The sequence below is a fragment of the Aspergillus tubingensis genome (assembly GCF_013340325.1).
Source record: "Aspergillus tubingensis WU-2223L DNA, scaffold_3, whole genome shotgun sequence".
Lineage (NCBI taxonomy): Eukaryota > Fungi > Ascomycota > Eurotiomycetes > Eurotiales > Aspergillaceae > Aspergillus > Aspergillus tubingensis.
Window position 1 is genome coordinate 3,649,584 of NW_023336277.1, and position 25,535 is coordinate 3,675,118.

The window sequence follows — 25,535 nt, forward strand, 5'->3', positions numbered from 1 at the left end:
AGCTTTATGGTGCATCCACTAGGCCATTCATTCTCTTTCACTATCTAAAGTCAATAATTCTTTGGCTGTGAGGCTATATGGACCTGTCAGATTCTTCAAGTAGTTTGGACTAAATTAAATGAAATTCCTTGATGTCCACATAGTGTTTTACACAGAATACTTAGCATCAAAGACGTCTTAGGCTCCATTGTCGATTACACAGGCTAAACTACACTCCATTTCTCATTAAAGATAATACAAGGACCGTTGATGATTCCCCTTTCTTACGCCCTTCCGACCTGGAATTTGATCTCCTTAATCGAAACCTCATCTCCAGCCTTCTCATCGTAGTCATACCACTCTTCCTCCGACAAATCAATGCCGGTGAAAGGAGTAGAAGACTCGGCTCCCTTTGCTTCCCACTCACCCTGATATAAGCAATTAGCTACGATACGCTCTTTGTAGTCCAGCCGGGAGCACCAAAAGCACCGCAGAAAAGATGGGAATTATATAAGAGAGGCAAGAGTTACTTACATCAGCCTTGAACTCCGTAAACTCCAATCCTCTGCAGTCGATTTCAATCACCTTCTTCGCAGTGCGCTTCTCATCCGCCTCGTAGACGTTGGGGCCAGCAGTGATAGAGGCAGAGTGGGTTTTCTAGTATCAGTCAGTATTAGTTTACATATCATCTCAAATGTTTCAGTGCTCTCGGTTGCGAGAACGAGGCTAGAAGATCAAAGTCAACCCACCTGGCACAGCTTGCATTTCCAGACAAAGTTCGCCTCACCCCTACTACCGGGAATTTCGTGCTGTTCCTGCATACATAGTAAGCTTCCCGTTTGGAGGATCTATAGGATGGGGAACAAAAGGCGGACTTACGAAGCGGTTGAAGCCGACCCAGTTGGGGTGGGTTTCACGGCAAGAGGTGCATTGCACTTTGAAAGTGTAGTAGTAGGGCTCTTCCTCAGTGTCCTTGGGACGGAGATCGGTGACGCTGTTTGGGGTGAGGATATGTGAGTTGGAGTTCGTTCTAGGTGAGGTGCGGGGAAGAATCTTTGTGGAGGGGAAATGGCAAGTGACTTCTTAAAGGGTTTATAGGAAGTATGCATGGGTGGAAGGGTCAGTTAGTAGAAAAGAGACAATACATACCCGCTGAGCTCGGCAGACAGGACGAGGGAAAGCATCTTGACTGTATTTGTTGCTTGGGCGCGTGTGTGTTGATATGGAGGAAGGAAGTTCTTCAGTGCGGGGCCGTGATGTCGGTTTCGGAAGCACACATTAAAGACTCTACCGCCCTCCCGCCTGCTGCCCTTTCACTTCAGAGTCATCTTCTTGTGTTTGTCAAAACTACCAACATTGTGTGACTCATTTTTCTTGGGATACTGTGTTAATTAATTTTGTGGTGTTGTACAGCCAGAAAGTAAACTTAAGAGACATTATATAGTATGCTATTCCTAAGTTGTAGGCAGTGACATCTAAGTATCAGACCGATAGTAATGAGAATCTTGAGGCATTGACACCATTTTAATGATAACTTCTTTTCTCCACCATCACTAAACAGATAGGAACTCACACTACAATGAGCTAGGGTATTTGGCTCTAGATCAGGATAGTGGCCATCCTCTGCACCGTGTTCTCAGTTGCACTGAATCTTGACCACTGGTGTGAAGGATACACCATATTCATAAACTATCAGCTAGAGTGATTTTATGTGGCTCCGCTCACACCAGTGAAATACTTCATAGGTGCCATACTTCGCCGAGAATTCCGAGTCACTACTTTTACCGAGATTGCATTTAAAACTGACAGACCAACTTCCGGACTGAGCCCTTTCACAATCGATTCATGTTTGGGAATGCACACTGATTAAATATCATGTACCGTGTGCCACACACAGTCGGGGCACGTTCTAAGACTTGAAGTTCTGTGGGAACAGTTAAGATTCCGAGCCAAGTAGAGAAAGGGTCGTCGGAAGCTGTCAGGAGCAAATCTAGCTTATAGCATCGGCATGCCGACTGGTGACGATAGGCGGTAAATACTATAGATTCATAATTGTAAGAGTTGCTGTGGTTACAGCAGTGATTGTGACTAATAGAAGTCGCTACAAGACTTTAGTATGACCAGATATCTACTCAGTCTATGAATTAAACATCTCCTGGAGTCGACTGTGGTGTGTTATGGGTATAACCTCACATACCGTTGGCCTCGGAAGGCACCTAGGAAGTACAACGCACTTGATTAGCATCGTTATCATGAAACATACCAGCAATCTGGCTAGCTACGAGGGCTTCCATATATGAACATTACATGTCTGGTGCTTTCTACAATCGCTTTTAGCACAATTTACCTAGCTTAATCTCTCTGTTTGGTGTTAAGGTGAATCTGGACCAATAACACTGAATGAATGCCTTATAGCAACAATAGGAACATTCAATAAAGTCTATTGAGAAAGTCCTATTGTTCAAATGTTATAGAATAACCTATTATGGCTTAGTCTAGGAACTCATGTTAGGTCAAGGTGCTCTATTGTTGAGAACAATAGCATTATTCACTATGTGATTTCCTATTTGGGGAAAATACTGCCCTGTATATATGAAAACCCTCATTTCGTAGGCTTGATACTGGTATAGTTTCAGTTTTACTACATTCAATGGAGACAATAGGCTCACAATAGAACAATAGGATAGGTAATTGTGTCCTGTGTGCCTGGCCTGCTTGACTACACCCTTCAACATCTTCGGATTCTTGTCTATCCAAAAACCTTGATCATCTCTGGATATCTCGGTGCCTTCGTTGCCTGTCAGACTTCGTCTATCTAAGCCTCATCTTACTTGATCAGTTGACTGAAACGCCTCGACTTCAAGATGGAGAGCAATAACGAAAGCAGCGAGACTTGGGAAGTTCCCATCATGCTCAGCCCGGAGTAAGATATCCCCCTGTTGCTTCCATTCAGCGATGCTGACTGCAATGGAGGAACCTCAGCTACGAGGAAATTGCTAGGATTAACCCCTTCTACGACAAGATCATGGATATGTGGAACAAATCCGCTCAGGCCGCAACTGAAATGATCCTCTCCTCAGAAGGCTCCCCAAGTCTCTCCTCTCCGTCGTCACAGTCGACACATTCCGGAATCGACAAGTCTTGTGTTCATCGAGAAGCATCTGCATCTCTGCTGAGAGAATGCCAGTGTTATGCCGACCATCACGTCCCTAAGCAGCCATGCACCTTGCTCCAGAACGGAAGAGAACATAAGCCTTTGTATCAGACCCAAGACGGGCTTCGAACTGGACAAACTGCTCTTATCGAGAATGGCGATAGTTTCAGAAACGTGCTCCCCCGTTCTGTCCACCCTACCGAGCACTATCCGCATGATGAGGTAGATGCGTCCTGTGTGGAACCTGCTCTAATGCCCACAAAGACCACACACAAGAAGCTCTTCGGTGAGAACGGCTGGCTTGGATGCACTGCCGACATGAAGGATTTGTCGAGGGACACTCACAAGTTCAGAGGCTTGAGAGGGCTGGGGAGGAAGGTTATCAAGCAAGTGGAAGAACTCGTAAGTGACTTCTCATCTCGTTTCACAGTATAGACATACTAATGTTGGTATCTCAGGCCGAGGATGTGGCCAGGGCTCACCCAAACCCTATTATCCATGCCACACTTCGCCCAAGACTCGTTCCCGAATCGACCATTCCCATCTCGCTAGATCCTCCAACACAGGCCAAGCTATACTCAGAAATGGAGGTCATGCTCTGCGTCAGCGCCAATAAGTTCCTTCTCGGACAATACAATGAGGGCCGTCTGTCCGAAGAGTCGATTCGCAAGGTCACCAACTATTGGGGATCGAAGAACCGGCCTCAGGTCATTGAGTTCCAGTTCGACCAGGCCACCCAGCGCCGGCTGATTTTGGCAAACATCCGGACTCTGCGTTTCAGCGGCGAATGCTCATCTAACCTAGTTCTCCTTAAGTCGAACCTGAATAATTGGAAGGCACTCAGTAAGGAGATGGGCGTTCGCACGTTCTGTTTCCCCGATAGCGCTGTTCGCAAGCACATGCATGACATCCATAAACTGCTGGATATGCTGGACGCGCCTCTTACTACCTATCTCACGTTCGAAGAGCTCCAGATGAGCATACTTTCCTTGATGAAGTCCCATCTCGAGAAGCTTTGCCAAGTTGATGGTAGCCATGAGAAGTCGCTTCTCCCCAGTCGAAAGTACGATGGACATCATTTTTAAGGCGCATTGAGCGACTTGGTGTCTCTCATTCTCTTCTTCGTTTTACTTCGGTTTTCTTCTATTCCCCTTGTCTGTCTCACCTTCCAGCTCAGCACAGCAAGCAACGGTACATGCTAGAAGCGGTGACGAGTAATTAGTGTCTTAGCACGCCTTCAATGAGCCTTGTATCTATTATCTAGATAAAATACCAATCCAGGACATGACACATTTGAAAAAGAATTTATCTAACTCTAAGGCCATCATAGACGGTTAATGAGCGTATTAAGATACTCAACTCCACATCTGAGAGTCTGACAGCTTGGCTTGGCGGGCGCTTTCCTGCAGACACAACTCACCGTGCAGCCAGTGGACCAATCGCCACGTATGCATCACCATATAGCCCTGAAGCCCCTAAAATACAAGAATAGGGCGCAAGGTGACCTGAGACCAGCTAAAGTGCCTAAGGTTCTCACCAATCATTTGAACCCACTTACGAGTGTCCAGGCACCCATTTGACACAACAGAAGATCACACTCCACCATCATGCCAGATCATCCGCGCAACGGCTCATAATATTCCGAGAAGGTCCGCCAAAGTTCTTGAGGATGATCAACTATAACAGGGACCCGGTATGAGTAGTCTGCTTGGTGCGATTGACAACAACCCGCACAGCTCAACCATCGTGTCTGGTGCAAACATCGAATATGTTTCAGGCTTAATATGTCGGGCCCTGTTTACGGGAATGTAGAGGGCGCTGTGTATTTGTTGGCAGCCCCTAATTAGCTACGTGTCGAGTGGTCTTCCTTGCATAGCTTAGCATGCTCCTAATAGTATCCCTCCAGCATCCGTATGGCTTAATCTTGCGGTCTACTCCATAGTAGGAGAGAGATAAGATAGTAATAGTTAACCAAGATCCACTCTGACAGTTAGCCGTGATAACTCCGTAAGCTTCGTCTCTGGGTCCGCTTGGTGCGACACACTCACCGGTTTTACTTGAGCAAATCGAGCGACCTGCAGAACCAGTAATATTCCCATAGAAGCAAAGAGGGATGATCCTTCGTGGCTGGTGCTGTGTGAGTAATGGTTTGAAATACTCGTAAGTTGTTTGGGGCTACCAATCGAGATCGGCGATCGCCTGGCCGGCTTTCACGTGGGCCGACGTCATGGGGTTCTCTGCAGATTCACCTGGATTCATCTTTTCTGCTGCTGCCACCTTTTCTGCCTCCGATCCATCTCCAGCTGCCTGGCTGGCTTCTGGAGTATCGCAGGCCTTTTTACTGCATCTCTTTTGATTATGAATCTTATCCTCAAAGCTGGTATCGGGCTTTTTCGAAGCTCTCGCTGATACCTGGCCTCCCTTGCTGACCTACAATCCAGCGCGCGCTGAACATCTCCAAACAACAGAACAGCGCTTCTGCCTACATTTGCTCCCAACTCGGACTCACTGTCATGCTGGTTAGCCCTTGGTCACTTTGCACAGGCTTGGTTTATTTACACAGCTCTCTTTTGCGTTAGTCCTGTTCCTGCTACTCGCCGTCACGATGACGACCGGCCCTATCCATACCTACGGCCCATCTTGTTTACTCGCGGAAGACGACCCCGATCTCTCTGCCTGGCTTTCTTCCGATAAACCACCCAGCGTTCGACCGCAATTCTTTTACACGTCCACCCTTGCAATCGACGATCCGTTGGCTGCCCTTCCTCCTCCAACTAGCGGTCAAGGTTCGGGGAATGAGTGGGCTCCGCTCCAGCCTTTCTCAGTCAGGGATAATGCGGCCCTGGAAGATTCTTGGAAACAACTGCAGCAGACCATAAGGAAAGAGCTCGATGGGAAATCCAAATCTCAAAGTGGTACTTCGTCAACTAGGAATTCGGGCATCGATGTACCAGGCCGGGGATTTTCTGTGGATCCGGGGAAATTGAAACACAAGGGACTACATGACACAAGCTTGGCTGGGAGCCGGAATAGCTCTGCTGGCGCCCCTTCACGCTCCTTGGATGACCAATTACCTCCCAGCTCTCAAATACGGTCCAGAATCGAAGCTAGTAAGGCAGGCGTAAACAACAAAGGGTCTCGAGAAAGGGCACGCACACTTGGCAGTAGCTTAGATGGTGGTCCTACAGCCGGCACAGGTGTACGGCGCAAACTGGAGCCGCCTTTCAACGACAAGTTCGGATCGGTAGAAACCAAGGCTAATGAAGTACTAACAAGTGACGATGCAGGAGCTGATGGCGCAGAAAGCACCAGTCCACGAAGCTATCCTTCGCGCGATGTGAGCATCAGTGGTTCCCCTTTTGCCAGAGCTCCAGTCTCTCCCAGACACAGCCCATTAGGCCGGTCTGTGGAATCTATATCGTCGAAAGATGGGAACCAGGATTCCTTGATAGATCCACCCATTCAATCTGTACCGAAACCATCGGGATTACGGACGACTATGCGACAGGCCTCTCCCGACGAGGATGATGGTGAAACGGGAGAAGCCGACCCGGTTGAGGAGCCACGGCACAAAGTTCCCGTAGGTGCATCTCGGCTTCATCTGGTCGAATTACCGAGTCTCAAGGTAAGTTCAATTTTCTATAAAAACGGTTGACCATGATAGCAAGCGGCTAAATTCGGACAGATGAAACCGATTTACTGGAGCCCCCTACATGATATTTCGAGCGTATTTCGTGCGACGTGGTTCTACAAGAATACAATGCTACCTGTGGAGACCGAACTCGCCAATAGATTGGAAGATGGCTACAACTACCTGAAACCATGGACCGAAACATGGCAAGATGAACTCAATAGCTGCGTTGAGAATGGTGCCGATGCCGAATTGAAGATCGTACACAAGCTCTGGCCGAAAGAGAATACAACTAGACCACCTACAGCTGTGGCTGCGCCAGGTTCTGAAATCCGAAGCTCCACCGCTCGTCTGTCGAACGAAGACAAGCGCAAAAGTCCTGAAATAATGCCGTTAGACCTCAACCGAGCTGCGGGTAGTACATCCGCGCAATCCGACACTGTCAAGCCGTTCTTGAATTCTAGCGTCATCTACGCTGACGCGAGAAACGCACAGATTCTCCGGCCCAGCCTTCTTCCATCTGTGTCAAGGGGACGCAAGCCGCTCAGTGCGATCCGTAAAGGGAGACAGATTGGTATTCCTGTGATTCGTGGCTTCAGTAGACGATTATGGGACCGACTACACCCAAGCAAACCCAGCCCAGTAGACGTGAGGAACTACCTGCGCAGCACCCAATCTCGAGCAATGTCGACGACATCCATCGAGCCTATTTGCTATGCATGTGCGATAGAGGAATTGCGGCCTGCTCCCACAGACTTGGTGCTAGTCATACACGGTATTGGCCAGAAACTATCGGAACGGATGGAGAGTTTCCATTTTACCCATGCTATCAATGCCTTTCGAAGGCAGATCAACGTGGAATTAAACAGCGAGCCCGTCTGGCCGCATGTGCGCCCAGGCCATGGAGGCATTATGGCCCTTCCTGTCAATTGGCGCTCTACCTTGTCATTAGATGAAGCTAACCTGGAGTCTCCAGCTGGGGAAGATCCTGCTGCGAACCACTATTCCCTAGACGATATCACGCCGCAGACGATACCGGCTGTCAGGTCATTGATCAGCGATGTCATGCTGGACATCCCGTACTATCTGTCTCACCATAAGCCTAAGATGATACGTGCAGTAGTCAAAGAAGCTAACCGCATCTTTCGGCTTTGGTGTGAGAACAACCCAGGGTTCCAGCAGAACGGGCGAGTACATCTGCTTGCACATTCCCTGGGGAGCGCCATGGCCTTGGACATTCTCACTCATCAGCCAACGAAGATCCCAACCTTCAACTTTTCAAAAACCGAAGTTCACGGAGACATTTTTGAATTTGATACGAAGAACCTATTTATATGTGGCAGTCCGGCCGGATTCTTCCTCCTTCTCAATAAAGGTAAATCTGCCCTCTCATCCATAATCTGTGTCCTCATCGGATTAACCAATCATACAGCGAACCTACTACCTCGACGAGGTCGAGACAAACCCGGCTGTGAAGGCGACGACCGGCTCCGAGGCGTGGCAGGTGAAGCAGACACATACGGCTGTCTAGCTGTCGACAACCTATACAACATCATGCACACCACCGATCGTAAGCATCTTACACCCCTCACCTCAAACCACATACTAACACACAACCAGCAATCGCCTACCACGTCAACGCCGCCGTTGACAGCGGCCTCGCCAGATCCCTCCGACCCGCCTCCATCCCAACCTCCGCCGCATCCTTCTGGCAATCCGTAGGCAGCGTATTCCGCTGGAGCACTCCCCCAGCTCTACTCCCCTCAAGCACCACCGTCCCCACCCGTCCAGCAACCCTCAACAAACTCCCCACCAACGTCGAATTAGAAACCCACGACTTCACCCATGAAGAAATCGCCGAAAAGCGCATGTTCCTCCTCAATGACAACGGCCAGATCGACTACTTCCTCTCTGGCGGCGGCGGGCCCCTCAACATTCAATACCTGAACATGCTCAGCGCGCATAGCAGCTACTGGACCCTGACTGACTTCGTACGCTTTATCGTTATTGAAGTCGCTCGCAAACAGGGCAGAGAGTATACTCTGCCTGTGCTGCGGGCGGCGAAGAAGAAGGGGTGGAAGATACATAAAGGCTGATGCGGTGGTCTGAACTATTCTCGCATGAATCGCGCGTTGTCATTCTATCTATTCATATTTGTCTAAGCCTACTGATTTATGTTTGGTTAGCGTGTGAAACACGTCCCGGGAATCTTGTGGTACAGAACTTGATCTAATACTGGTTTTTCTTGGTGGTAGCGATACCCTTGTTTTGGAGTCCAGAGTGCGATATGGTACAATAACTTCAGCTCTTGTTTTGCTATGTTCTGGTATAGAATTTTGTATTTTTGCATATTTGGGGCAAATAATGAATATCTACACTACAAGGTCATAATTCAGAAGAAGTAATGCCTACATAATATCATGAAGAAGTAATGCAATTTTGATTATAGCTATGCTATATATCCTAAATGAGCAAAAGCTTGTAGTTAATTCCTCCTTATTTCTCCGGCACCACAGCCCCCATCATCAACGCCTCAACCAACGACCCCTTCTCCACCTTGCCCATTCCCGGCTTCAGCACCAACAACGCATTAGCACTCGCCAAACTACCCACTCTGGAGCTACGCTGTCCCACTCCCTCCAATCCCGTACTCATAGCATAGAGCCGACCATCCTCGCGCGACGCCGTAACAATCGCCCGATGATACTCGGTGCGTTTCTTATCCACGGGGAACGGATGCGCCAACGCCACAGACACAAGCGGAAGGCCTAGGGGCGGGGAGATCCCAGCGGGGGTGATCTTGCGCTGTTCCATGCCCATGAGTTTGTGGAGGGAGGGCAGGACGAAGAGGTTGAGGGTGACGAGCGCGGAGGCAGGGTTACCGGGGAGGGAGAAGATGAGTTTAGTTTCGCGTTCTTGTTGCTGGCCTGAGGACGATGATGGTGTGGAGGAGGGCTTGAATGGGATCGTGGCGAAGGTGGTAGGTTTGCCTGGTTTCATTGAGACACGGCCGAAGTGGATGGTTCCGCCGAGGGAACGCTCGATCGTGGGTTTGAGGAGGTCGAGTTCGCCCATTGAGACACCGCCCGTGGTGATGATTACGTCGACGCTGGATTGGGCTTTGCCGACGCCTCTGAGGGCGTCGCGGAGGCTTTGCTCGAGTTCTCCGACTGGAGTGTCGCGGGCGATGCCGAGGTCGACGGTGGGGAAACCCCAGGAGGTGAGGCAGGAGAGGAGGGAAGGGCGGTTTGAGTCACGGATTTGGCCGCCTTGGAGCTTGCGAGGGTCGTTGTGTTCGACGAGTTCGTCGCCGGTGCTGAGGACTCCGATGCAGGGTTTCTTGTAGACTTTCACGGTCTGGGTTCCTGTTGCCGCCAGAAGGCCGATCTCGCCGCCTACTGAGGTGATCAGGTCGCCTTTGCGGAGGATGCAGGACCCCAGAGCTACGTCGCTGCCTGGTTCGCGGACGTTTTCTTGGGGTTTGATGTCGCCGGTTAGGATCTCGACGGTTGCTTCTTCTTGGCCGTCGGGGGTCGAGGAGGCGAGGACCGTGTCTTCGACCATTACTACGGCGTTGGCGTTGGGGGGAAGCGGTGCGCCGGTGGTGATTCGGGCGATGGTGCCGGGTTCGAGGGGGGATAGAATGCCTCCTTCGTTGGCGTGGGTTATGGATGCAACGGGGAAGATGCCCTTAGTGCTGGGGCCGGCATCGGGGGATTCGGGGGCGATGACGGCGTAGCCGTCGACGATACTGGCACGGTATGCGGGCACGGCTTCCCGGGCGTAGACATCTTCGGCAATGACAGATCCGACGAGCGCTGTTGTCACCGGGGCTTCAATGATTGTCGGTTCGGGCGTGTGTTGGCTGATCAGTTGGAGCGCTTCGTCAACCGAGAGCATTGGGTACGGAGACTCGCGGTATCGACGGTTTGGGCCGGCGTTGGGGTCATTTGATTGGGGACGTTCTGACGGGGAAGTATGTGCGCGGGGAACGGCATGTCCATGACTATGATCATGACCACCGTGATGGTGATGATGGTGGTGATGGTGATGGTCTGCCTTGTTGCCAGAGGGAGATGGCGCAGACACCCCTGCCTCGGCTTCCAGCTTCTTGACCCCGCCTGCGTGCAGGGCTCTGGAGTTTGCGCCAGCCGCCTGACTACACGCATGCGGCAAGAGCTTGATGATTGCTTCGAGGTTCTCCTTGGCTCCTTTGGGAGATCCAGGTACGGTGACTATCAACGTCTTGTCTCGCACACCTGCAACAGGGCGAGACATCATTGCAACTGGTGGTGTTGGTTAGCAGTCGATTATTGCAATGTTGTCGCTGACAGCCTTACAAGGGGTGACTTTGAGAGAAGCTGCAATCATGCCGTGTCTAGGTGCAGGAAGTTAGTATCGGCCATAAATCCGACATGGGAGAGTTGGTATAGACGCACACCAGGCCAGATGCATGGCGATGGATGAGAGGCGATACGGCCTGTCTGGCATTAGCAATGTAATGCGAAGCTCAAGGGCAGATTGAAGACCTACCTCAGGCGTGATATCCTTCGTAGCAAACCCAGTACCACCGCTTACGACCACAAGATTGACCCAGTTCGGACCATCAGTCCAGTCACAAATGGAGCGTTGGATCTCCAACACATTATCGGGGACGATCTTGATAACGGGCGTGTCCCAGTTATTCGACCCTTCGGCTGAGATGACGGTAGTCAGAGTGTCTCCCACTCTATCTGTGGATGGATCTTGCGAGGCGGTATCTGAGACGATCAAGATCGCCGCTTTGAGGGTGTTGTCTGCCATTGTAGAGAAGTGAGGGGGTTGTTGGAGAGTCTCCTACCGGGACGGCGGGGAGAACGGAGATGGACGTTGATAAGAGCGGAGGCTGCTTGACTGGCCGGATTGGTGACCCGCAGCGCCTACTATAAAACATGCTGCATACATACTACAAAACTGCTACTACAGCTTGCAGCTTACGACGTAAACTACTTGTGCTCGCTATTTATCTTCGTTTGGTAAAATGTTCCTATGATATCTCCTAGCAATTACTGTACACCTTTCCTCCTCTTCTTTCCCATTCAGGCAAAGCAACAAAAACAAGACTATCAATGCAATTCACGCATAGCCAACCGGTCTACAGTCAAATCGAATCCATGCGCCCAATGCGGCCTATAAATAGGACAAATAACAGAAAAGTGAAGACAAGAATGATATAGGTCGTACAGATCATCCCCATCATAGCCCTCTACATCTCCACCAGCAGCATTCTTCAGGCAGCTCCAAAGTCGAGTGCCTTTCCTCCAACCAGAAGCCCAACAATCAATCCGAAGAGACCGAGAACGGAGCTGAAGATTTCGATAACCAGAATCTTGACGAACCTATCGTGCATTTTGTTAGCGTTCACTCCGCCAATCGAATGAAGGGGCTGACGAACAAGCTAGGGTCAGCAGCATCGGCCAGGGCCGCACCACTTCCGTTAATACCGACGGAGATACCGCAAATCAGGTTGCAGGCACCCACAGTGATACCGCCCCAGAACAGCGCATATCCGGTGTAGTAGTTGCTGCCAGAGAAGGCCTCATCGCCTTCAACGAGGTTGAGCTTGGAGGAGAAGACAATGGCCATGATGACACCATAGATAGCCACGACTTCACAGAAAATAATCGAGATCAAGTTCTTGGTACGGATTCTGGGTGCTTTGACACCTCCACCAACGATCGAGGAGCCGGTCAAGAAGATACCCCTGATCGGAACGCAGTCAGTATCCTGTTCTCAATGACACAAGCCGGAATTGTAAAGCCATACCATGCCGCACCGACCACCGACAAGCCAATGCACATGGCAATTCCAAAGTTCGCCCAGGCATACGGAGACACCGACTCGAGGAAGTAGCCGATCTAGATCGAATTAGCGGGTGTTCACTGGTCATCGTGGTCGTAGGGGTCAGTGACGTACGTTAATCTTTTCGCCTTCACCGCGGAAGAGGTAGTCTAATCATGGAAACCAAGGAAATTAGTGTCTTGATGAAGCCCGCCGCGCCAGAATGATGGTTTGCTTACACAGTCCTACCACCGCTGCTGCCACGATTACAACACCGGAAGGATAGAGGAGACCCATGATGAAACCCCGGTTTTCGGCACTGCCTGAGTGCTGAAGGATATCAAGAAAACAAACGACGGGGGCCCCGAAGAGGAGAGGAGCAGAAGATAGGGAGTCAGACGAGGAGCGTAGGGAGCTCTTGACCGAAGCGTGTAGCTGGAACAAGCCGCAAGTACAGCGGGAGGTGGAGGTCGGGCCGCCGATTAATCCGCGGGCGTGTGCTTGTCAGTCCATCATCCCAGTTTAATACAAATACGGAGTACATAATACTGTCCAAGTTCCCCGGACCGATCCATGGGTCGAGCTCTCCTCCAGTCATCGTCGTCGTCTTGCTGAACCTCTCTCGCTCCCCGATATATACGGTCGCTTTTCGCACCTCTCGTCTCTCCCCCAGATATACTTCCACCCCAATATATGTCCTTGTATCCCTAGTGCCCTCCTCCCACCTGACCGTTGTCCACCGCCTTAACACTTGTTGACTTTGCGACGTGCCTCCGCTACCCCTGATTCCGCCACCACTCCTACTATCAGAACATCTGCAGTCATGGCATCCACCTCCGGGGTAGGGTCGTATTCGAACCCTTTGAAGAAGTTCAAGTATGTTTCGCCTGCAGTATATCTCCCAGCTTTCCTGAATGTGCGGCTAATCGAATTGCAGGCTGGTTTTCTTGGGCGAGCAGAGTGGTACGGACATCTTCTGCGACAATACTCCAACCATTGGCGCCACCCGGTCTCTGACATCTCCCTCACAGTTGGAAAAACTTCCCTGATCACACGGTTCATGTACGACTCATTTGACAACACGTACCAAGCTACCATTGGAATTGATTTCCTGTCAAAGGTATACTACGCCTAGTCGACTGCTTCCCCTACATTGCCAGGCCCTCACCCGAGCCATTCTCACCCGGTCTCGTGGTTCCCCATATGCTCGCGATACTGCAGGAAGCTAATTCGCATCGCCCATCCTAGACTATGTACTTGGAAGATAGAACTGTTCGCCTTCAACTTTGGGACACAGCCGGTCAAGAGCGTTTCCGATCCTTGATTCCTTCCTACATCCGTGACTCGAGCGTCGCGGTGGTGGTCTACGATATCTCCAACGCCAAGTCCTTCCAGAACACACGCAAATGGATCGACGATGTACGTGGGGAACGTGGTAACGATGTGATCATCGTTCTGGTGGGCAACAAGACCGATTTGAATGACAAGCGCGAGGTCACGACGGCGCAGGGCGAGGAGGAGGCCAAGAAGAACGGCTTGATGTTCATTGAGACCAGTGCTAAAGTTGGTCACAATGTGAAGCAGCTTTTCAGGAGAATTGCGCAAGCCCTACCCGGCATGGAGGGTGAAGCCAACCGGGGAGACAACCAAAGTGCGTTACCCTTTTCCCGCCCATGGCATAAGTTACACGGGATGAATACTGACGGCTTTGACAGTGATCGATGTCAACATCACCCCGAAAGAGACCACGACCAACGACGGATGCGCCTGCTAGATGTTGTACTCTCTAATTCGTTCTACCCCGGCCATACTCCCTACTACTTGCGATCCCTCTCTATCTGTGCCTGAATCTCAATGATGAGGCTTGAGATTGTCCATAATGCTCTTCATTTTTAAGATGTACATTTTTCTCCCTTTATGTTCCAGGTGAATAGCGTGTTTAGATCAAGCTTGAGCTTTTCTTTTTTCTGTTGAATGCGTCTTTTCTTGCTCTTCCTGAAACCTTACCTTGAACTCCGACTTTTGACGGGAGACCCAGGCGTTCGGCTTGTGCATTGACATCATATTGCATTTCCCCGCGGTTTCCCGACTTTTGTGCTGTTTTCTTGTCTGTGTCGCTTGCTCCGGGAGCATCATGGATGATAATGATGATGCTACTGCTGCGATTTGTTAGAAATACCACTAGTCCAGACGGCGTTCATGTTGCAGTGGCCAAGTCATGGGTGGCATAAGCTTTTGTTGGGATCGGTGGCTCTACCAAGTGCTGTGGTTCTTCGTCGTATGATCAACGGGGGGGTAAGTGTCGATTAGGTTATCGTGTCAACCGCTCATCCCGGCGATCTGACTAGTCTTGTCGGAGAAAAATCAACAACATAATGGGGAAAACCCTTTCAAGATCAGCCCCTGAGAGAGGAATTCATGCACAATGGTGGGTTCGATAGTAAGCAGGCCAACAGGCAGTAGCATTGGTCGTACTCGTATTATGTCTTGGCAAGCACAGGTCAAGCAGAGTATGTACGTACGACATGCACAGTCTAGTACCTCCTAGTCGGCAGGGGATCCATCCAGACGGGGGCGAAAGAGGTAGGGTAGAACTACGGCCACCATCGAACACAGAATTGTTTGATTCGGATGTCATTCGGTTCGGTCGCAGCATTATAATATAGTCAGTATAACAGGGGTAGTATGTATGTAGCTTTCTGGTGTTGTTGTTGCTACAGCCAACAAAAACAACGTCATGGGGCAGCGCATTGGCGGTGACCACAGGGTCTGTTGCAAGCAACACAAGCAAGAAAAGGGCATCGATCGGCGGGCGGATCGCCCGGAAAATCGTGCCCCTGTGAAACCCGCAATTGGGCGCCAGCGTCACTTAAACACGCCCTGCTGCGTCCTCTTTAGTCCTTTCAATCTCGCTCTTCCCGCCAGCCCTTCCATTCCTTTTCCTCTTTCTGTCGCTCCCTTCCTTCCACCTTCCACCACCACCACCAACAACCCTCATATCTTCCCCCCTCTCCTACATAACATTCCCTTAACTCTGATATCTCTCCTCGGCGATATCAATCATGGGTTTATCAACCCGTCTCTTCCGCATCCCGCGGCCAGAGGTATGTTTCAACATTACACACACCCCCCCGGCGGTTAAATGAAAAAATTAGGATGGGAACCCAGACCCTGTTTGGACCCCGTTGCCCGGTCGCGCGCTGTAATGAGGCTAACCATCGCATCCCGGCCTTCCGGTGACCTCACACAGACCTTCCTCTATGTTATGAGCCTCCAAACCGGAGCTTCCTTGATCACTCTCTCCTTACTCCTCAACAAAATTAGCGGACTCTATGGCTTGCTCGCCCTGTTGACCGGCTACCACCTCTCCCCGGTGCAGCTGTCCATGTATATTTACTCCCTCCTCGCCCTCGGCCTCACAGCTCTGCTCTTCCCGCACATCCGGAAACAAACGCCACTACAATGCCTCGCGCTCGCTTGGCTCTATCTCTTCGACAGCCTGATCAATGCCGCCTATACTGCAGCTTTCGGTGTGACCTGGTTCCTAGTCGTGTCTCAGCATTACGACAACGGCAGCGCCTCGGGACCGGGTGGTGAGACCATCGCCCAGACCGCTGGCTTCACCAGCCCCAAGTACGACACCACCAAAGCAGAGAGCGGTCACTACGCAAGGAGACCGGATGCTCTCGGAAACGCTGTGGCACAGCCCGAAAGCTTCCAAAGCATCTTTGTCATTTGCTGCCTCTGGGTTATTCGCATCTACTTCGTTTTCGTCATGCTCGCTTTTGCTCGTCAGGCCCTCCGTCTCTACGTCGCCGTCCCTCGCCACACCCAGCTCCCAACCCACAGCCGTAATACCTCCATCGCAAGCGTCGCCAGTATTGCGGACATTGACCGGGAGCCTTTCTCCCCGTATAGCCCTGATGGCCAAGGTTGGCAAGGAAAGCTCGGGCGCATCATGATCAGCATCGGTCGCAACTACTGGCTCGGCGAGGATGAAGAAGGCGGAAACTGGATGGCCACCCTTGGCCGCCGTTTCCGCGCTCGTGCGGAAGACACCGAACTTCCCGGCCCTCTCGAGCGGGAGAGAAGACGCCGCTCGGGAACCGGACCTCCCCAACCCTCTCAGTCCGCTTTTCAGGCTGTAGCCTTACAACAACCGATCCATGAACAGGTCCCAGGAATGAACGTCAAGATGAACGGTTGGACCGAGAGCAGGTAATTCTGCGATCGTCTTGCATTGGAACTTCAATTGAGGATCCTCGGTCTCTGATCCGGTAATACATTTCAAAACTACCAAGGGGCTCAAGGGCGCATCTCGGCGGACATGATCTGTCACCGTCTGCCATATGGCACACAAGGACAGAGCGAGAGCTTCGTTCTTGATGGCGATGCCACACGCTACTGTGGAGGGCTCACAACTCCATAGCCTCCCCCTTCGTGTCCACCCACGTTGCGTGGTTTTCCTTTCAAACCTGTTATTATATATGCCGAAATGATCTACATACACTGTTTATGAATCGGGACAATGGGGGGCATAGGGGAATAAGGAAGGACGGTACCGCACTTCTTCGGTCCTGGCTTGTGCAGCGATGGTGTGACATTGAAACGACATCCATCAAATAGTCGCGCGCGCGAAAGGTGCGGGCTACCAGGCGGCATCATAGCTGGAAGGATGAACATATATTGGCTTTCGAGGAGGTTTGTCGTCACGGCCGACATGGACTTGGCGTCTCGGACCTGTATATTTGTATCGACATAGGGATGGTTCGTTCGAGGCGTTATCTTGTTTTCAGGGTACATTTTTGTCGCATCATGCTAGGGATTTGCATATATTTCTTCCCCCATCATACTTGGGCGCCCGAGAACAGCGTCATATTATTTTATGTGCAAGAAATAGATACCCCTCGCCAATCTTGATTCGTCAGCTGTCACTGGCAATAAATCGTGGCTTGGTTTCCATAAGATCGGATAATGTCGTGCTGTACAATAATCTACTATGCATCTAGTGTCCGATCCGAGTTATCTCCGATGCTGTCTCGCCCGAGAAAGGATGATGTCAGTTGCCTGTCTGGAACAATCCCAGCAAAGCCCGCGAGAAATCCCGATGTAATTGCATGATAGTACACAAATCTACCAGTAGTACGCCCGGGCTACATTGAAATGTTATAATATCTTACTAGTGGTTGCCAGTAGCACCGATACCTGGGTTTGACTATGAATATATATCCGACCACTATGAACAGGTGGAATCAGCATGAAGATTTAGGCATTACTAGTAGTAGATAAAGGCACGAAGGTTTATACTAGTAACTGTAGTGTTCTTTGTATAACAAATAGGTTGTACGGGAACAATTTCAATACAATGAGATTAACTCAAGTCTGTGTGAATCATTCTGATGTTGTTGTAGTTACTAGTAGTTGTACTAGTAAGTAGTAGACCGTGCTTTGAAATCCGCCGGCATTCAGAGCAAAAGCCGATAACTGCCTGATGCACGAGGCATCAACGGGGTGACGTGCTCGAGGGCCAGTCACGAGGCCCCCGCACTTGACCTGATCGGGGATGTTTGCAAGGCCGTTCAGCAGCTGTTTGCATCGATGTCGTGATCGCAATCCAATCAGCGTCGGGCTAATCCAACCCCGATGGCGGAGAAGGGCCCCAAAAGTCTATGAGGAGCAGAACCATTGCTCGTCGCTGCACGGAGTTTTGTAGAAAAATTAGGGAAAGACGGGCTGAGTGTGAAGCTAAAATTTCCCCTGTCTTTACCTGGAGTCATTCCACTTCTCCTCTTCTTTTTCCTCCTCTTTCTCCTACCTCATTATCCTCATTTATTGATCTCGAATTGAGTGGGGAGTCACCGTATGCGGTGATATCCAGTTCTCTCTGCCATCCCACTTCCTGCGCTTTACGCTGCGCAGCTAGCAATTGTCAATATGGCATCCATTTCGACTGCGGGTGAAGCAGGTATGCTGTTCCTCTGGTTCCTCTCTTTGTCTGATTGGAACTCTATCATTCAAAGGAATCATTCATGGTCCGATCTGAGTGCTAACCATTCTCCTGATGCCTCCAGTGGCGAGAGTCGCTTACTTGGCCAGCGATGTCGTTCTCTCCGTTCAGCCGTCATTGCAGGCCGATTCCTGGTTCTCCAAGACTCTCAAGACCCTGAAGGCCAGCAATGCCCGTAGCATTCTGCCCCGCGGTGTCACTGACGTGAGTCACACTGTTCATAAGGACTATATGAAGGCAGATCTAACACTCTGCACAGGTTGTGGCTGTTCGCTATAATGAAGACCCCCTCCTCTCCGCTTTCCACCCTCTTCAGACTGGAAACACTGTGTCTGTCGTGACCACCTCCTCCACCTTGCTCTCCTCCATTCCTCATCTCTACCGCCTGGCGAACACCCCTGTCGTCATCCATGTCGCTTTGGAGCCCTACCCCTTCCCAGATTACTCCGTGATCAGCTCTATCAGGCAATGCGGATTCACTTTCCTGCACTCTGAGACGCTTCAGGAGGCCCAGGATATCGCTATCACTGCTCATGCGTTGTCCCGCAAGTCCGGCAAGGGTGTCATCCACTTCTTCGACCCTGCCAACTCCGCTCGCGATGACGCCATTGCTGAGGAAGACGCTGAGGTCCTTCGGTCTGTCCTCAACTTGGGCGGAAGCTCTGTGACACATACCTCTGGCCTGGGTGCCCAGACGCTGTACACTGACTCCGGACGGGTCGCTACAGTGACTGAGGATGTGGACACCGCCACCAGCCAGGTCGAGGGTTCTTCCACCCCTGCTCAGGCCACTCAGACTCCTTCCAATGTCAGTGTTGATACTTCGTCTGTCGGCTCTTCTCAGAGGGACAGCAGTGTCGATAGCCGTGCGACTAGCTCCGCTGCCACCACCATCGACGCCTCGGCCACTCGGCCCGTCAGTGCTACAGACATTTTCGAATGGACCTCTCAAATATGGAATGTGTTGTCTGAGACCACCGGACGCAACTACCGCGCGATTGAGTACACTGGTCCCTCCGATGCCAAGTCGGCCATCTTCGTCTTCGGCTCGACTGGCGTGTTTGTCGACGTTCTGGGCAAGGAGGAGGCTTCCAGTGAGCTTGGAAATGTTGGCTTGATCACTGCGCGGTTGTACCGCCCCTGGGTTGGAGGCCAGATTGTTGAATCTATTCCTAGCTCGATTGAGAAGATCGCCGTGCTGGAGCAGGTCCGCAAGACTACGAAGTGGGGACCGGCGTTCATGGATCTTCTTTCCAGTCTCTCCCCGGCTGCTGGTCGGGCCGCCCCCAAGATTGTGGGATACAGACTGGGATACGTTGAGCCCTCCACTGCCGTCCAGGCTCTTCGTGGCATTGTGCAGAACCTGAGCTCTCCCTCCCCTATTCAGAACCTTGAGATCGGAACCTCCAAGGTCCCGTCCATTGAGACTTCTCTCGAGCAGCCCCACGTTGAGAACGCCTACCTTAAGATCCTCAATCAGCTCTTCGGTGAACGCCTGCACATCGCCAACCAGCTGGGCTCGAAGCACGCCGGAATCTCCTCCACCATTGCGGCCAGCCCTGAGTACGGATTTGGTGCGTTGACCGCCAGGCTGGAGCACCGCCAGCGCTTTATCCGCGAAGTCGAGGAGGCCTCCAAGTCTACCAGCTTCGCCACTGATGTCCCCCGGACATGGCTCTCCAACTGGGCCCTCAGTGTTGCAGATGCCTCCAAGGCCAACAAGCTGGCACCCGATGTCATTGCCCGCCTTTCCAACGACGGTTCTCAGCTTGCCAGACAGCTCCTGCAGTCCAAGAAGCTCTTCTACGATGAGTCCCTGTGGCTCATCGGCTCTGACGCCTGGGCTTATGATCTCGGCAACTCCGGTGTTCACCACGTCCTTGCCTCCGGAGCCAACGTCAACATGCTCGTCATTGATTCGCAGCCCTACTCCGAACGCACCGCCGCGGACCCCACTCGCAGAAAGAAGGACATTGGTCTGTATGCCATGAACTTTGGCAACGCCTATGTTGCTTCCGTCGCCGTGTACGGCTCGTACACCCAGGTTCTCCAGGCTATGGCTGAGGCCGAGAAATTCAAGGGTCCCTCCGTTGTTGTTGCCTACCTCCCCTACAACCAGGAGAACGACTCTGCCTTGACTGTTCTCCAGGAGACCAAGAAGGCTATTGACCTTGGTTACTGGCCGCTGTACCGCTGGAACCCCGGCAACGATGAGAACGACGAACCTAAGTTCTCTCTGGACTCGGACCGGATCAGGCGTGAGCTTGAAGAGTTCCTTCGCAGGGACAACCAGCTTACCCAGCTCATGAACCGTCACCCCAAGTACTCAGCTGTGCTTTCTGAGTCGTACGGAACTGAGGTCCGCTCTCTTCAGAAGCGCCAGGCTAAGGACTCTTATGAGAAGCTCCTTGAGGGTCTCTTCGGTGCTCCTCTGACCATTCTCTTCGCCTCCGACAACGGCAACGCCGCGACTCTGGCGAAGCGCCTCGGCAACCGCGGTCGTGCCAGAGGCTTGAAGACCATGGTCATGGCCATGGATGACTATCCCCTTGATGACCTCGCCACCGAAGAAAACGTGGTCTTCATCTCCAGTACTGCCGGTCAGGGTGAATTCCCCCAGAATGGCCGTGGCCTGTGGGAGTTTGTGAAGAACACCGGTGACTTGGATCTGTCTTCCATCAACTACTCCGTTTTCGGTCTGGGTGACAGCCACTACTGGCCGCGCAAGGAAGACAGAATCTACTACAACAAGCCCGCTAAGGACCTTGATGCTCGTATCGCCTTCCTTGGTGGACGCAAGCTGACCGACATTGGTCTCGGTGATGACCAAGATCCCGATGCCTTCCAGACTGGCTACTCCGAGTGGGAGCCTCGTCTCTGGCAGGCTCTGGGTGTTGACAAGGTCGAGGGTCTGCCGGAGGAGCCTGCGCCGTTGACCAACGAGGATATCAAGATCCAGTCCAACTACCTGCGTGGTACCATCGCCGAGGGACTGCTGGATGAAACCACTGGTGCTATCTCCGCCAGTGACCAGCAGCTCACCAAGTTCCACGGTACTTACATGCAGGATGACCGTGATGTCCGTGACGAGCGCAAGGCCCAGGGTCTTGAGCCTGCTTACAGCTTCATGATCCGTTGTCGACTGCCCGGTGGTGTGGCCACTCCCCTCCAGTGGCTGCAAATGGATGCCATCAGTAGCTCTCATGGTAACGAGACCATGAAGTTGACTACCAGACAGACCTTCCAATTCCACGGTGTCATTAAGCGCAAGCTCCGCGGCGCCATGCGTGCTATCAACAAGTCGCTCATGACCACCATCGCTGCTTGCGGTGATGTCAACCGTAACGTCATGTGCAGTTCCCTCCCTGAGCTTTCCTACTTCCACCGCGAGACGCACGCCGTCGCCCAGAAGATCAGTGACCACTTGCTTCCCGCGACTACTGCGTATCACGAGATCTGGTTGAAGGATGAGGACGACAAGAAGGTCCAGGTTGCGGGTGACGCTGTTGTTGACCATGAGCCGCTTTACGGTCCCACTTACCTTCCCCGTAAATTCAAGATCACCATTGCCATTCCTCCCCACAACGATACCGATGTCTACGCACACGATATTGGTCTGATCGCCATCAAGGGCGCCGATGGACACCTGGAAGGTTTCAACATCACTGCCGGTGGTGGTATGGGTGCTACTCACAACAACAAGAAGACCTACCCCCAGACGGGACGCATGTTCGGTTACGTCCCTGCTGACCAGGCTCACATTGTCTGTGAGAAGATCATGCTGGTCCAGCGCGACCACGGTGACCGCAAGAACCGCAAGCACGCTCGTCTAAAGTACACCATTGACGACATGGGCGTGGATGCCTACAAGGAGAAGGTCGAGGCCCTTCTTCCCGAGGGCCTGCGCTTTGCCGAGCCCCGTCCCTTCAAGTTCGTTTCGAACGTTGATACCTTCGGCTGGCTGAAGGACGAGAAGGGCCTCAACCACTTCACGTTCTTCATCGAGAACGGACGTATTGAGGACACCGCTGACTTCAAGATGCGCACTGGTCTGCGTGAGCTTGCCAAGCTCGACAAGGGCGAGTTCCGTCTCACCGGTAACCAGCACTTGATCCTGTCCAACATTGAGGATGCAGACCTTCCCGCCATCAAGGAGCTGATGGCTCAGTACAAGCTCGACAACACCTCCTTCAGCGGTATGCGTCTCTCTTCGTCGGCTTGTGTTGCCTTCCCCACCTGTGGTCTTGCCATGGCTGAGTCCGAGCGTTACCTCCCGGTCCTTATCGGCAAGCTGGAGTCCACTCTTGAGGAGGTCGGTTTGGCCAGCGACAGCATTGTCATGCGTATGACTGGTTGCCCCAACGGCTGTGCCAGACCCTGGCTGGCTGAAGTTGCTTTCGTTGGTAAGGCCTACGGTGCGTACAACATGTACCTCGGTGGTGGTTACCACGGCCAGCGTCTGAACAAGCTCTACCGCTCTTCGATCAAGGAGGATGAGATCCTCGACATCATGAAGGGTCTTCTCAAGCGTTACTCCCAGGAGCGTAACACTGATGGCGAGACCCCTGAGAGATTCGGAGACTGGTGTATCCGTGCTGGTGTCATCAAGGCGACCACCGACGGACAGAACTTCCACGAAGGAGTATGTTGACCCTTTTTTATCCATTCCATTTGACACATTACTAATAACTTTTACAGGTTGCTGAAGATGACGAGGATGAGGAGTAGACGTTGGAGATATCCCAAAAATAATGCCTCTGGATAGTCGGCATTCATGTGATACTGTTATACATCAAGAAGTTTTATGAGTTTTACGACGATACAGCTGTTCTGTACATACTGTTGATGACCAAATTATTGTCGCATCTGCATTCATAGCTGTGATTGTAAAATGTACACTTTTCCGATTGTTACTCTTGAAACAGCCACTAGCTGGCAATCAGTAAACTACTAGATCCTTTACTCTTAAACATGATCGCAGACTTCTTCTTCCCTTATAGATCTACCCCTTAAACAAGAAGGCGGTGTGAAACCCATAGATTCTGCAAGCGGGCAGCTTATCAAACCTCCTCCGCCTCCGATAAAGCAAAGAAAAAAGTTGCAAAAAACCCGAACACCCCGCAAAGCACGCAGCCATTGCAAGCTCTCCTCCCACTTATTATACCCCCAAATCCCTCCAATCAATCTCTCACGATCCCTCAATCCATGACCACGTCCTTATAATCACCCACCCCAACAACGCCATCCCACCCAACCTACCTACCCACCAACCATGGACCCCACCGACGACCCCGTCATCGCCTCCTACGACATCTGCCTCACCGACTCAGAAATCTCGCGCTACGTCCTACAATACCTCGACCGACCCACGGGCTCCGCCTACGACGACCGCCACGGCCAGAAACCTACTTCCTTCCGCCTGAAGCCCAAGACGGGGCTGGTGGAAGTCGACGTCCCCATTAACACACGCGTGAATTACGATGTCAGCAAGGGATTGCGCTACGGCGATGCATTGAAGAAGAGCAAGAGTGCGCGCGAAGGCGGCGCGTTTGGTATGGCGGGTGGGTTTAGTTCCGGGGGTGCTGGTGGTGCGCCGGCGAAGGTGAAGATGGAGGATGCGACGGATGCGAAGAATGAGACGGCGTCGTTGATGAGGGTGCAGACGCTGGGTGGGAGGATTAAGAGTCCTGAGGATGGGGATCCGGTTTATATGTTGGCGGCTTTTAGGGGGGGTAAGTTTGATCCCTTCTTTTAGTTGGGGAGGTATGGGCTAATGGGGTTTTGTTTGGGATAGACAAGTTGCATCTTTCGCCTGTTTCGGCTGTTGTGCAGTTACATCCGCAGCTTCATCACCTTGATGCTTTGGATGAGATGCCTACGAAGGGTAAGGGGAAGGCGAGGAAGGAGGGCGAGGAGGATCGTCCCGGTGAGAGCGAGGCTAGGGCTATTGATGTTAAGATCAAGGCCGCGGAGGATGGTGAGGCGGCGCAGGTTGCGGGCAATCTGGATCTTTTGAAGAAGATGCAGGATGAGAAGTGGAAGGATTATGAGTGGGTGGATGCTGAGGTGAGTGTTATACTGGATGATGTTGATTTCTTGGGCTTAAAGGGAATGCTTGCTAATGTGGGTGTGTTTTGTCTGGCAGACTGAGGAGTCGTGGCAATTGTACGAAAACTACATGATGCATCAGGATGTGGATAGTCTACCGCAGCTGCAGTCGGCGATTGACAGTGAGAGTTATCTGGATACGATGAGTGCGCCGCGGATTGATCCTGCGCGACCGGAGATGACGGGCTGGGCAATGAAACAGAACCGCATGAAGCAGCGGGAGGAACAGCAGTCTGCTGAGGGGACAACGGAAGGGTGATTAGCTGCATTGGCTGGGGGTATCATGATATGCAAAATTACGAATGCTGAATGACTTGCACATAAGCTGGGTATCACAAAGGCGTATACATAGTAGAGAAGCTGTAGGCAGTACCTCACGGCTAAGTTTGCATGGTGGAGAATAGACTTTAAGGGAGTCGGACAACCATATTTTCTCAGGCAATGGAGAATATGGTGAAGCATGCAGCTCCTGAACAGCTCAGTGCTCTACGCATTGCTTTAGTGGGCCTGTTCCATTTGCCATCGAGATCATCGCTGCTGGACGAAATCAATGGAAGAAAACACAGACGAAGCCTCCAGCCAATGAGCGCGTGGGAAAACACCGACGATCTTCCAGAACATCACGTGTCACTCACGTGCCTTATCGCCCAATCGGGGCGGTGGACCAATTTTCACTTCCGTCCGCCGAAGTCTCCGTCTCGACTGGAGATCCGTTTCGCAGTTCTCGCCTTCACGCCTTTTTCTCTTCTCTCTCCTCCTCCCCATCCTCCCTTTCCTTTCCCTCTTTTGTTCCCTTCCTCGGTCGTTGAAGGGCTGCAGGACGGCTTGTCAGATTG

At 51.8% G+C, this 25,535-nt stretch overlaps 10 protein-coding genes across 10 annotated transcripts; 6 read left to right on the plus strand and 4 right to left on the minus strand.

The window, feature by feature from the left end:
• Window positions 1-263: 263 nt before the first annotated feature.
• AtWU_02348 (CXXC motif containing zinc binding protein) lies at window positions 264-1,163 on the minus strand (the record flags this gene model as incomplete). Its single annotated transcript, XM_035497462.1, has 5 exons — window positions 264-407; window positions 514-636; window positions 729-794; window positions 859-973; window positions 1,129-1,163. The coding sequence occupies 5 exons, from the start codon at window positions 1,161-1,163 to the stop codon at window positions 264-266; spliced, it is 483 nt and encodes a 160-aa protein (XP_035353355.1).
• A 1,680-nt stretch (window positions 1,164-2,843) lies between these two features.
• Window positions 2,844-4,218, plus strand: AtWU_02349 (uncharacterized protein; the record flags this gene model as incomplete). Its single annotated transcript, XM_035497463.1, has 3 exons — window positions 2,844-2,902; window positions 2,953-3,535; window positions 3,592-4,218. 3 exons carry the CDS (start codon window positions 2,844-2,846, stop codon window positions 4,216-4,218), a joined length of 1,269 nt encoding a protein of 422 aa, XP_035353356.1.
• Window positions 4,219-5,308: 1,090 nt separating this feature from the next.
• Window positions 5,309-5,772, minus strand: AtWU_02350 (uncharacterized protein; the record flags this gene model as incomplete). The annotated part of the gene is made up of 3 exons (XM_035497464.1): window positions 5,309-5,563; window positions 5,620-5,641; window positions 5,762-5,772. 3 exons carry the CDS (start codon window positions 5,770-5,772, stop codon window positions 5,309-5,311), a joined length of 288 nt encoding a protein of 95 aa, XP_035353357.1.
• AtWU_02351 (DDHD family phospholipase) lies at window positions 5,739-8,860 on the plus strand (the record flags this gene model as incomplete). Its single annotated transcript, XM_035497465.1, has 4 exons — window positions 5,739-6,758; window positions 6,819-8,139; window positions 8,197-8,334; window positions 8,385-8,860. 4 exons carry the CDS (start codon window positions 5,739-5,741, stop codon window positions 8,858-8,860), a joined length of 2,955 nt encoding a protein of 984 aa, XP_035353358.1.
• A 400-nt stretch (window positions 8,861-9,260) lies between these two features.
• AtWU_02352 (bifunctional molybdopterin adenylyltransferase MobB/molybdopterin molybdotransferase MoeA family protein) lies at window positions 9,261-11,567 on the minus strand (the record flags this gene model as incomplete). The annotated part of the gene is made up of 4 exons (XM_035497466.1): window positions 9,261-11,050; window positions 11,105-11,142; window positions 11,204-11,244; window positions 11,298-11,567. The coding sequence occupies 4 exons, from the start codon at window positions 11,565-11,567 to the stop codon at window positions 9,261-9,263; spliced, it is 2,139 nt and encodes a 712-aa protein (XP_035353359.1).
• Window positions 11,568-12,033: 466 nt separating this feature from the next.
• Window positions 12,034-12,881, minus strand: AtWU_02353 (H(+)-transporting V0 sector ATPase subunit c''; the record flags this gene model as incomplete). The annotated part of the gene is made up of 5 exons (XM_035497467.1): window positions 12,034-12,142; window positions 12,199-12,507; window positions 12,570-12,661; window positions 12,720-12,754; window positions 12,824-12,881. The coding sequence occupies 5 exons, from the start codon at window positions 12,879-12,881 to the stop codon at window positions 12,034-12,036; spliced, it is 603 nt and encodes a 200-aa protein (XP_035353360.1).
• A 526-nt stretch (window positions 12,882-13,407) lies between these two features.
• AtWU_02354 (Rab family GTPase YPT6) lies at window positions 13,408-14,358 on the plus strand (the record flags this gene model as incomplete). The annotated part of the gene is made up of 5 exons (XM_035497468.1): window positions 13,408-13,460; window positions 13,522-13,547; window positions 13,616-13,704; window positions 13,833-14,235; window positions 14,300-14,358. 5 exons carry the CDS (start codon window positions 13,408-13,410, stop codon window positions 14,356-14,358), a joined length of 630 nt encoding a protein of 209 aa, XP_035353361.1.
• A 1,288-nt stretch (window positions 14,359-15,646) lies between these two features.
• Window positions 15,647-16,806, plus strand: AtWU_02355 (inositol phosphorylceramide synthase regulatory subunit KEI1; the record flags this gene model as incomplete). The annotated part of the gene is made up of 2 exons (XM_035497469.1): window positions 15,647-15,688; window positions 15,835-16,806. 2 exons carry the CDS (start codon window positions 15,647-15,649, stop codon window positions 16,804-16,806), a joined length of 1,014 nt encoding a protein of 337 aa, XP_035353362.1.
• A 1,712-nt stretch (window positions 16,807-18,518) lies between these two features.
• AtWU_02356 (sulfite reductase (NADPH) subunit beta) lies at window positions 18,519-23,319 on the plus strand (the record flags this gene model as incomplete). The annotated part of the gene is made up of 4 exons (XM_035497470.1): window positions 18,519-18,549; window positions 18,656-18,795; window positions 18,851-23,233; window positions 23,290-23,319. 4 exons carry the CDS (start codon window positions 18,519-18,521, stop codon window positions 23,317-23,319), a joined length of 4,584 nt encoding a protein of 1,527 aa, XP_035353363.1.
• A 544-nt stretch (window positions 23,320-23,863) lies between these two features.
• Window positions 23,864-24,958, plus strand: AtWU_02357 (uncharacterized protein; the record flags this gene model as incomplete). The annotated part of the gene is made up of 3 exons (XM_035497471.1): window positions 23,864-24,323; window positions 24,386-24,657; window positions 24,737-24,958. 3 exons carry the CDS (start codon window positions 23,864-23,866, stop codon window positions 24,956-24,958), a joined length of 954 nt encoding a protein of 317 aa, XP_035353364.1.
• Window positions 24,959-25,535: the final 577 nt, after the last annotated feature.